The sequence below is a fragment of the Talpa europaea genome, assembly GCF_964194135.1.
Source record: "Talpa europaea genome assembly, chromosome: 9".
Lineage (NCBI taxonomy): Eukaryota > Metazoa > Chordata > Mammalia > Eulipotyphla > Talpidae > Talpa > Talpa europaea.
This window is the reverse complement of record NC_140076.1, coordinates 5,963,172-5,974,988: the sequence shown is the minus strand read 5'-3', so window position 1 is coordinate 5,974,988 and position 11,817 is coordinate 5,963,172. Positions and strand designations below refer to the sequence as shown.

Sequence of the window (11,817 nt, the reverse complement as noted above, 5' to 3'; positions counted from 1 at the left end):
TTCCCTGGCGCAGGGGTAGCTGGAAGCCACGGGGACGCAGCGACGCCCCTACCCCGGATTCCACGCCGAGCCTTAATGGTGTCGATAACCCCGAGCCTCAGTTTCCTCACCTGAGACTTGGGGATTCCCACGGCGTCTGCTTGGGCCTCGCCCGAGTGAATGTTACCTGTTACCTGGAGGCGCTGCCAGCACCCGGTGACGAGTCCTCAGCAAGAGTCAGCTCTTAGCATCTCGCTGGCCCCCACAAACCCAGGGCCGCCAGGATCGGAGCCCGGGGTGGGCAGCGCTGTGCGCAGAGGCGTCCACACCCGCTCAGACAGTCCTGGAGGCCGCAAATGCAGAGAGCACCTCACCGCCACAGCCCCCACCCCACGCCCCTACCCCCCCCCCACACACACCCCACACACCCAGCTAAGTACCGAATCTACCTTCATGGAGGCAAAGAGAACGTCTGAAGCAAAGGAGGTTTTGCTCCTGCGATTTCATTGTTAAATCTACGCATAAATAAATGAATACAATTGGTGAGGGCCCCTTCACCCCAGGGAGTCTTCCCCCAGCCCAATAGACAGTGAAGGGTGTCTAGAGCCAGGGCTCCTGGGCCAGCTGCCAGCTAGAGCATCCCTCTGGGGTGGGGCAGGGGAGAACCCCCCTCCCTTCCCGAGGTAGAACAAGGAGCCCCCTTCCAGCAGATTGGGTGGCAGAATAGTAGGTGATGAAAGCAGCCTGGGTGCTCCCCACCCCAAGGGTCAAAGGGCAGAGGGAAGAGGAATGTTATGGATGTGAAGGAATAACAGCAGGCAACAAGGAGGTGCTGGGAGGTGGGGCGGGGGAAGGGGGGAGAAGAGAACTCAACAGGTAAGACTTCTCAGGCAAGGGAAGCAGCCTTCCCCAGTGTGGTCAGGTGTGGAGTCTGACCCCGCTCAGTGAACAGTGAGTATAGAAACAGTGCACTAGGTCAATGTCAAGAGAGAATGACAGCCATGTGATTCCATTACTATTATATATTTTATATATTCATCATATTCTTTTATTTCCTGGTTGGTTTTTTATTTATTTATTTATTTATTTATACAAGTACTAGGCACAGTCAGAAGCGCGGGAGGGTGAGAGAATTCACCAGAGCTAGAGCGGGGAGCAGAGCAGGCAGAAGGACCGAAGCACACTGCTGAGGGGAGCAGCGGGCGGCAGGAGAGATCTGCGCGCCATGTGGGACCCTCCTCCAGTGGCCGGGGAGCAGCCGGGGATCGAACTGGCGCTGCAGAGGCTGCGGGCAGCTTCGCAACCCGGCGCTCAACCGCTGTGCCACTGGGGAGGCCCACCTGGTTGGTTTTTTATCTTCTTTTTTTTAAAAAAGATTTATTTATTTATACAAGAACCGGGGTACAGGCCAGATTCACGGGAGGGTGAGAGGATTCATCAGAGACAGAGTGGGGAACAGAACAAGCAGACTGACGAAATACACTGCTGAGGGGAGCAGCGGGCGAGACAGGAGAGATCTGCCCTGCCATGTGGGATTCTCGCTGGCCAGCAGGTATCAAACCCGCACTGCAGAGGCTGCGGACAGCTTCACAGTGCTGCTGCACTCAACCACCTGGGCCACCAGGGAGGCCCTGTTTTTTTTATCTTCTTAATTCTTTCATTGTTTCAAAATTATTTTTTACAATGAATATATCTATATGTACAAACTAAAGCCAACACATTGTTTCTAGAAGCTCCAGAACCTGGGAGATGTACAGAGACTCACTTGCACAGATGGTATGTTGAGATACAGAGGGACTGGGCAAGTGAAGGGAAGAAGCACAGTCCAGGGTGTCTCCCTCCCAGCTGGGACCCAGGGCAGCAGTGTCTTCTGCTGAGAACAGGACTTGGTGCCAGAATCCACCGGATGTTTTTATATTCTGGAGAATGCAGGCTGAAATTCCAGATCCTTCAAGGAGGAAATGGAGGAATGGAGCAGAGCAGAGCAGAGCAGAGAATGAGTGGTTTTGGCTGGCTCAATTTTCAAAGCTCTGTCTCATTCTGTGTTCTCAACAGCCCTGCAAATCTGGCAGTAGCCCCAACATTTTGGAAAGGAGACTCAGAGAAGTAAAGCAACCTGCCGGTAGACTCACAGCTGCTGTGAGGAAGGCAGTAAGGGAGGGACACTGGAACCAGGCTCTAACTCTGCATTTGCTCTTACCCAAGAAGAAGCTCAATGGTGATGTACTACGGACAGAAAAAAATCTCAGGCAGGGGGTTCCCTTGACCTGAATACCCCAGGTTATTGTAAATCAGGTGGGAGAACCAGTGTCAGAGGCTGCTGGCCTCCTCTAAAGAAAGGATTTACCCTGAAGAAGCCCCCCCCTCCAACCCTTTGGTATCTATATCCTCTTCCCTTCACTAAATTGCTGGAACTTAAACTTGATCCAAACTTCATCCAAAAGGAGGGCCTGTCTCTTTAACCAGTGGTGGCTGCCGCCCAGATGTTACTCCTGGTACGTGCTGCACGTGTTGTGGACTGTTAAAGGCACAGGACTCCACTTTCTTTCTTTTTTTTTTTAAAGATGTATTTATTTATACAAGAACCAGGGTACAGGCCAGATGTGCAGGAGGGTGAGAGGATTCATCAAAGACAGAGTGGGGAACAGAACAGGCAGACTGACTGAAATACACTGCTGAGGGGAGCAGCAGGAGAGACAGGAGAGGTCTGCTGCACTATGTGGGTGTCTCCCCTGCTGGCTGGGATCGAACCTGCAATGCAGAGGCTGTGGACAGCTTCACAGCACTGTACTCAACAGCCTGCGCCACCAGGGAGGCCCAGGACTCTGCTTTCTTGGGAAGACACCTGAAGAAGAGGTGGCTGGGAGAGCAGCCACCCAGTGCCCTCAGGGGCTTAAACACTTAGCTATCTCCTTTCACCTTTTTCCTTTCTGGGTCGAAGGAAGAGGGAGGTTTCAGAGAACAGCCACACCCTGGGCGACTGCAGCCTGCTCCTCAACTCCCTCGCCTTCACCCGGCACTTAGCCTCCCTAATCATCATCTTCATCATCAGAAGAACAATAACAACAGAATTTTCAGACTGTTCCCTTAAGTGAAAAAAGTCATGTATGGTAAATGTTACAATTGATGTGAAAGGAAAAATACAGACAAGAGTCTACATGTCTGTAAGTTGATAGAATTTCCGAAAGAGTATCCAAGGGGCAGACGGTGGTAGTACGTGTGGAGAGGAATAGATTGATTAATGAGTGGTTATTTTCTGCCAGGCAACATCCTAAGTGCCTCTCATGCTTGTCTAATTTAAGCCTCAGGGCAATCGACTCTGTCTCATGATCCCCCCCTTTTTTTTTTAAAGATTTATTTATACAAGAACTGGGGTACAAGCCAGAGGAGCAGGAGGGTGAGAGGATTCACCAGAGACAGAGTGGGAAGCAGAACAGGCAGACAGACGAAATACACTGCTGAGGGGAGCAGCAGACGAGACAGGAGAGGTCTGCGGCACCATGTGGGTATCTCCCTGGCCAGCCAGGAATCGAACCTGCAATGCAGAGGCTGCAGACAGCTTCACAGTGCTGCACTCAACCTGCTGCGCCTCCAGGGAGGTCCACGATCCCCTTTTTATGGATGGGGAAGCTGAGGCTCAGGGAAGTGAGTTGACTTGCTAGCACCCTTGCTAGCAAGGCCAAGAGTCAAAATCCTGGCAAACTGAGGCCAGATTCTCTTAGTCTTGACCCGCTGGCTTTGTTGTGGCCATGTTGCTGACCATTGGCTGTGAGTCCCCTCCCATGGGGTGCAGGCGGGTGAGAGTGGCAGGAAGTTAAGGGCATGAATAATGAGCGGCCCTTTGACCTATGGTTCTGCTTCCAGGAATTGCTCCCCCAGGAAACTCACACAAGTGGGCCAAGATGTAAGGCTATTACAGGGCAGTCTGTACTGACGAAAATAATTATGTGCATTTGTGTTTACTGCCACTTAGTGTGTGTCAGACACTTGGTTGGCTTCACCAACCAGCATTAAGTTTTATCTCCAAAACATGGGTGGCATGTTCAGGGGCACCCACATTCTCAGATGGGATCGAGTCTCCTCTTGTCCTTTGCTCTGCCTTCACTGTGTGTCCCTGGCACTTCTGCCTCCCCAGGGGTTTGGATGGCGCCTGCATCTCTAATTGTAGGTCATGGACTCCTGCTGTCCACAAACACATTCTGTGGGACTTGTGAACTCCCAGGGGGAGTCTGGGACTTTGTGCTTAAGTCTTGACAATAACCTAAGGATAAAAAGAAGTAATCCTCCCGTAGGGTCACCTGCACAGGCACTGGCCCTGGAACTGCGCAGATGCATCTGTGTCTGCTCACGAGAAGCCACCTCATATGATGGCGAAATTCTCAGCCGGGAAGCATTCTTTGGCTTTGGAATGTCTTGAAACCAAAGCAGAAACAAATACCCCATTGTCCACCCCTGTCGTCGCGTTGAGTTTTTCCAGATACACAGCAAAATTTCTCTTTTGCATTGATGATTCACAGTTAAAAGGCATTTCAGAAGCATGCACCTTCAGTGTCTTATGTTATTTAATAAGCTAAAACTCAGAGCTGGTGGCATCAGGAGGACTTGGTGTGGCATCAGGATGCTGCCAGGAAGACCTGCAAGCATTGGACAGCGTTTCCTAGGCAGCCAGGTTTCCAGCTTTCTTTTGCTTTGTTTCTCTTTTTTTGTTCTTTTCTTTCCTTCTCTTGCCTTCCTTCTCCTCCTCCCTTTTCCGCGGCACTTTTCCGTAGTAAGTGTTCTGCAGTAAGGAGAACGCTATTTACTGAAACAAAAGTATTTTTTTAGCTATTTTTTAAGGTTTATTTTATATATTTTTTTACTCATTTTTCATTTTTGCAACAATGTATGCATTTTCATCTTAGTTATAGTCCCCATACAATTCCCACCCCCCTTATTTTGACCCTAATCCTTTCTCCCCTCCCCTACTGTGTCTCTGGTTTATAGATGCTTGTTGATTTTGATTTTGATTTTATTATAATTAGTCTTTTACCTGGTCCCTTATTTAGGTTTTCTAAATTCCTGCTATGAGTGAGACCATCTGGTGTTTTTCTTTTTCTTCCTGGCTTATTTCGCTGAGCATGATCCCTTCCAGCTCCATCCATGTTGCTGCAAATTGCATGTTGAAACAAAAGCATTTTTATTATCACTTTTCTTTTTAATTTGTAGGTCTGTTGAATCCATCGGTCGCAACCAGGGCCCAACCCGTGCTCGATTTGGCCGACTCCGGGTGCTTTCATTACAAGTGGGCTCCACGCCGCCCCTGCAGCCCAGAGGGCGCCCCGGCTTGGACTCGCCTCTCCCCGCGGGAGCGGGTGGCCCCGCCCACAGCGGCTGCCGGCCCCAGCGCCTCGCCCCGCCCACCGCCGCGCCGCGCCCCGCCCACCGCCCCGCCCCCTCCCGCCCAAATGTCGCAAAAGACGCGGCGGCGCTTGACGGCCGACGTCGTGTGACGGCCGGAGGCCAGCGACAGGGAGGAGGAAGCGGCGCAGCGGCTGCCGCGGCGGCGGGGACGCGGGCCGGGTGGGCGCGGCGGTGCGGGCCCGGGAGTGAGGCGCGGGCGGCCGGGCCGGTGGGCTGGGCGCGGGCCCGGCGGCCACCCCCGCGCCACGCCCGCGCCCGGCGGCCCGATGTGGCTGCAGCAGCGGCTGAAGGGGCTGCCGGGGCTGCTGTCGAGCAGCTGGGCCCGCCGCCTGCTCGGCCTGCTCGGCCTCCTGCTGCTGCTGCTGTGGCTCGGCGGCTCCGGCGCGCGGCGGGCGGCGGGCGGCCTGCACCTGCTGCCCTGGGCCCGCGGCCCGCCGGGCGCCGCGGAGCCCTCCGCCTGCCTGGAGGCGGCCACCCGCGCCTGGCGCGGCCTGCGGGAGCGCGGCGAGGCGGTGCCGCTGGGCCCCGGCGTGCCCGCGCTGGTGGCGAACGGCTTCCTCGCCCTGGACGTGGCCGCCAACCAGCTGTGGGTGACCCCCGGGGCGCGGGAGCCCGCGGTGGCGCCGGACTTCGTGCCTTTCGTGCAGCTGCGGCCGCTGAGCGCGCTTTCCGAGGCGGGGGAGTCGGTGCTGCTGCCGCGGGAAGGGCTGCTGCGCCGCGTGCGCTGCCTGCAACTCGGGACCCCGGGGTCGGGCCCGGCGGCCGCCATCCCCGGGCCCGCCTCGGCCTCGGGCCTTGCCACGGGCTCCGGCCGCGACTGCGTGCTGCTGCAGGAGGACTTTCTGGCGCACCGGGGCCGACCCCACGTCTATCTGCAGCGCATCCAGCTCAACAACCCCACCGAGCGCGTTGCCGCGCTGCAGACTGTGGGGCCCACTGCCGGCCCGGTCCCCCGCGCCTTCACCAGCACCCTGGAGAAAGTCGGGGACCATCAGTTCCTCCTCTACTCCGGCCGGTCCCCGCCTCTTTCCACGGGCCTGGTGCACCTGGTGGTGGTGGCAGCCAAGAAGCTGGTGAACCGGCTCCAGGTGGCTCCCAAGACCCAGCTGGACGAGACAGTGCTGTGGGTGGTGCATGTCTCCGGCCCAGTGAACCCCCAGGTGCTCAAAAGCAAAGCGGCCAAGGAGCTCAAGGCCCTCCAGGACTCTGCCCGGAAGGAAATGCTGGAGCTCTTGGAGATGCCGGCGGCTGAGCTGCTTCAGGACCACCAGCGCCTCTGGGCTCAGCTCTTCAGCCCAGGTGAGGCCTGGTGTTCTTGGTCCACAAGCCACCCCTTGCACCAGGTGACCATGGTTCCCCCTGGAGAATCCCCTTCAAAGTCTCCAGGGGTGGGCCTGAAGGAGGATGGTGGGGTGGTGCAAACTTTGATGTGGAGTGGCAACCCTTAGTGTCATCTCTGTGTCCTTGGATCGGTGTCCTCAGCTCTCCAGGCTTGTTTCAGTGATGACATTTGCACGCGCTGCAGAGGGCTTCCTGAAATCCTACTCAAAGAGCCAGCGTCCAGGGTAGGGCTTATTTGTTCTTGTAGGTGAGGCCTGATTTGAGCAGAGTGGTTTTAAGGGAGCTCATAAAGCAGAATCCAGCAGGCAGAGCGGGGATCCCTGGATTCTTCCAGCAGTTCCCCCCAGTCTGGTGGTGGCCCTGCCAGGCAGAGGGGTGCCCTGGCTGAAGTGGCCGCTTTTTCATGGGGAGGCATTGGACCCTTCTTTCAGCAGGCGGAGTGGGCCCGTCAAGTGATAACTTCTCCCCCCATTGACTGTTTAAGAAAATTCTAGATAGAGAAACCCCCCACCCCACCCCAGGGTTCTAGTTGTGTATTTTGTTGCCCAAAGAGTCTTTAGTTCATTCAACAGGCATTTATTAAATGGGGAACACGGAAATGGACAGAACAAACTTCCTGTTCTCGTGGCGCTTGCAGGTTCTCATTGGGAGGAAAACAGTGAAACTTTGACTCCATAAGCAAGACAAAGTCCTCTGGAGAAAAGTTAAAAATCGGTGACTGAGGGTGACAGGGCTGTGTCTAGGGGACAGTGTGTCGGGAAGAAAGCAGGCTGGAATGTGCGTGAGGGCGGGGGCTCTGGGCTCCGCTGGGCTCCAATTGCCAGGGAGGCCTGTGAGGAGGAAGCACTTAAGGTGAGGCCTGCATAGCAAGAAGCTGGCAAGGGAGGGGCCCTGAGGCAGGAGCAGGTTAGGTGAGTGGCCAGTGGCTGGCACATAATGGACAAGGGGAGGGTGGAGATAAGCAGGGTCAGAGAGTGGAGGGCAGTGGGAGCCAGGTCCTAAAGGCCCTCGGAGACTGAGGTGAGGACTGCGCCGAGGGCAGGGCGGAGCACTCGCTGATCCCCATTTTTATTTTTAAAGATTTATTTTTATTTACATATGCATACAAGAGCTGGGGTGTAGGCCAGAGGTGGAGGGGGTGAGAGAAATCACCAGAGACAGGGTGGGAAGCAGAACAGGCAGATCTACTGAACTGAAATCCACTGCTGAGGGGAGCAGCGGGGAGACAGGAGGGGTCTGCTGCGCCATGTGGGTAGCTCCCTGGCTGGGGATGGAACTCACGCTGCAGTGGCTGCTGAAAGCTTCATAGTGCTGAGACGTAACCCTTTGCACCACCAGGCAGGCCCTGATCCCCATTTTTAAAGACCCCTCTGGCTGCTGTGTACAGAGGATAGCAGGGAGGGGGACACAGTGGAGACAGGTACGAGTGTTTTGTAGGAGCCCAGGTTGGTGGGGGCAGGGCGGTGTGGCTGTGCAGGGTTGTGACCACAGAGAGGAGCGGGTGCATTCTGAGGCTTTCAGAGACGGAGCCCCCAGGACTCTCCATGGACTGGTTGTGAGGAGTGAGAACCTGCAGGGGACTCTCAGTTTTGGGAGAGGGCTCCGCAGATGTCTTAGGCAGCTTGGGGAAGGAAGGCTTGGGACTGGAAGAATTCAAACCATATCAGGTTCAAAATGCCCATCAGACAGCCCTGTGGAGACACGGGCGGGTGCTTAGCTCTCTGGGGCTACAGATGCAAATTTCATGAGGCTTGGGAGATCCTGTGCTCAGCTGTTCTTTAAAGCTACAGGGTGGGAGTGAGGTGCTGGAGAGAAGCACCCCAAGGCTGACCAGGGCAGCGCCCGGTGTCCCTGTGTGCGGGCACTGGACTTAGTGTCACAGGGTCGGGCCAAGTCCTGCCCACATCTGTGTTGTTCTGGCCCTGGGAGGAGGCCTCTCTACCCTTCACAGGATCTTAGGTCTCAGTCTGCAGGGCTCAGGTTGGTCATATGAGGAAGCGGCAGGAGTCTCTCCTGCTTGAGGAGCCTGGAGCTGCTGTTTCCATTCCGAGGGACAACTCGTGTCTCTGCTGCTTTGGCTCGCTGCCTCATAACCTCGGCCCCCGGCCTGCCCTTCCTCCTTAACGTGCCATCTCTGTGGTGTTACAGGAGTGGAAATGAAGAAGATCACGGATGCCCACACCCCGTCTGGCCTGACCGTGAACCTGACGCTGTACTACATGCTTTCCTGCTCGCCAGCCCCGCTGCTCAGCCCCAACCTGAGCCACAGGGAGCGAGACCAGATGGAGTCGACGCTCAACTACGAAGATCACTGCTTCAGCGGCCACGCCACCATGCACGCCGAGAACCTGTGGCCGGGCCGGCTGGCCTCTGTGCAGCAGATCCTGCAGCTCTCCGACCTGTGGCGGCTGACCCTGCAGAAGCGCGGCTGCAAGGGGCTGGTGAGGGTGGGCGCACCAGGCATCCTGCAGGGCATGGTGCTCAGCTTCGGGGGGCTGCAGTTCACCGAGAACCACCTGCAGTTCCAGGCCGACCCCGACGTGCTGCACAACAGCTACGCGCTGCACGGCATCCGCTACAAGAACGACCACATCAACCTGGCCGTGCTGGCCGACGCCGAGGGCAAGCCGTACCTGCACGTGTCTGTGGAGTCACGTGGCCAGCCCACCAAGATCTACGCCTGCGAGGCCGGCTGCCTGGACGAGCCCGTGGAGCTGACCTCGGCGCCCCAGGGCCACACCTTCGCGGTCATGGTGACGCAGCCCATCACGCCGCTGCTCTACATCTCCACCGACCTCACGCACCTGCAGGACCTGCGGCACACGCTGCACCTCAAGGCCATCCTGGCCCATGACGAGCACATGGCCCAGCAGGACCCGGGGCTGCCCTTCCTCTTCTGGTTCAGCGTGGCCTCGCTCATCACCCTCTTCCACCTCTTCCTCTTCAAGCTGATCTACAACGAGTACTGCGGGCCCGGGGCCAGGCCCTTCTTCAGGAGCAAGGTAGGGGCCCGCGCCCCCCGGCCCCAGCCCCCGCAGCCGGGCGCGCTGTCCCGGGCCCAGGGCGGGGTGAGGCCGAGGCAGGAGTGGGGTGTCCTTCCCGGCCGGTGCCCTCGGCCCTCCGCAGAGAGGAGCGAGGCCCTTGTGAGAGGATGTTGAAAAGTGACTTCTGAGGAGACTAGACGGGCAGGGAAAGCTGTGGAAGCCCGGCTGGGAGTAGAGGGGTCGCCTGGCTGCCAGGGCAAGTCCCCATAACCCGTGCCGCCCTCTGAAAGTAATGGCGCAGCAGCCGGTGGGCGGGGCCCAAGCCCAAGAAGGAAATCAGCCTGAAGGAGCAGGGTGGGCAGCTGTGTGAGCTCCTCAAGCCTGAAGACCAAATGGAAAGGCAGATCAGAGTCGCGTGGGCGGCCCTTCCGTCACCCCGCCATGGCTCGCTGCTGGGGCAGCTTCTCTCCTCTTAATCTCGGTCTCCTCATTGACCTGGGGTTCCGCCATGATCGGGGGAGACACCAAGCCACCCTCATGGCATACTACCCACGTGCCTCAGTTTACCCTTGCTGGAGCTGGGCCCCACGACGCAGAGCCCGTGGTGCCCCTTGCATGGGCCTGAGGAGCTGCCCAAGGCACCAAATCTGTAGCAGTTCTAGCAGGTTCCTGGGCCGGGGGCCGCCGGCAGGGCCAGATCAGGGCCTGGGGTGGGGGATGCCCGGGGTCTGTCGCCGGCTTCCTGTAATGTCCGCCCCGCCCGGCAGCGCGCAGTAACCCCTGTTGTGTTCCTTGCGCAGGAAGACCCCAGCGTCTGAGCGAAGGACCATCCTGCTTTCAGCCACTGTTTGCACAAGACGCCCAGCACTGAAAGTCCTGCTGCTGCGAACCAGGGGGCCTTTGACAGCACCCACCCTTTTGTGCCTTGTTGGGGGACACCAGTAACGCAGAAGTACCTGTTGATGTTCAGGAGTTTCAGATGGGAAGCGGGGGCGGAGGGGCCGGCGGACGTTTTGTTAAGCGCTTTCCACTCAATAAAGTGAACCCATATGGAAAATACTTGAAATTGAACTCGCTCCTTCCACTTCCCCTTTCTTCTGCCCCAGGCATTAGACCCTCTTTTGAAAAGACTCTTGTCTAGGAGACACTGTATTCTTGCCCTGATTGTATGTGTTCTTTCTTTTCTTGATTTTTAATTTATTTTGGTTGAGATCTTGCCGGAAGGCTCCTGTATCCACGCGAAGCGAATCCCCTGGTGGTGTTTGGAGGCCCCAGCACCTCCTGCGTGGAGGAGGCGGGTCTCCAGGGGCCTTGGGGCTGCGCCTCGTCTCTTTCTTATCATGAGCCTGTGGAGATCTATGGTTTTGTACTTCTGGGCGTTGGGGAGGCGGTTAACTTTCTAGTGATGGACTATTGTTGGGTTTTGAAATACCAAAGCTTTTTTTTTGTTCTGTTTTTAAATAAATTTCTTTCAAAATTCCATGACTGGTCTGTGTGTGGTTGAACCCTCTGGAGACACCATCTCTTCCTCCGTCTCCAGACTTTGGGGCATGAAGTGGGAGGCCACACAACCTCGTCCTGCCAGAGGGACGGCAGCTATATCCCCTGTCCTAGGGGTCCATGCAGAAGAGGTGCAGGTGCTCGTCTTCCTGCTCCTGGGTGTTGGGGGGATGCTGCAACAGCGCCTGCTCCCCCAGTGCCCTGGGTTTTGTCGGCTGTAGGACTGGGTAACAGGGAAGACCCCAAGTGGGCCTACTGCTCACCTGAGCTAAGATCTGAGCTCGCCCCTCACGGGAAGAAGGGAAGCATCCCAGGGACCAAAGAAGACTGAGCTGGACTTGCAGTCCACTCGGTGGACTCGGAGGCCATCATCCTCGGTGTTGGTGGGGGGTTCCCTGGACTTCCGGACAAGCATTAAGCTGCCAGACACCAGGAAGCTCGGCTGGCTGTGGAGGTGCTAAGTGCCCCTCAACTGGGGCTCTGAGACAAGCTGTCCAGGCTGGTGCTTCAGTCCCCAGAACCCTCCACCCCTGCTCTGGTCATGCAGAACTCAGGACCGCCCAGCCATGGGCTGTGGGCCATGGGCTGCCTCACCCTTTCCTATGCACGAACC

At 57.0% G+C, this 11,817-nt stretch overlaps 1 protein-coding gene across 1 annotated transcript; it reads left to right on the top strand.

Annotated features, from left to right (window-relative positions):
* Positions 1 to 5,645: 5,645 nt before the first annotated feature.
* KIAA2013 lies at positions 5,646 to 10,694 on the top strand (the record flags this gene model as incomplete). The annotated part of the gene is made up of 3 exons (XM_084242578.1): positions 5,646 to 6,678; positions 8,869 to 9,722; positions 10,505 to 10,694. 3 exons carry the CDS (start codon positions 5,646 to 5,648, stop codon positions 10,520 to 10,522), a joined length of 1,905 nt encoding a protein of 634 aa, XP_084098704.1. The 3' UTR covers positions 10,523 to 10,694.
* Positions 10,695 to 11,817: the final 1,123 nt, after the last annotated feature.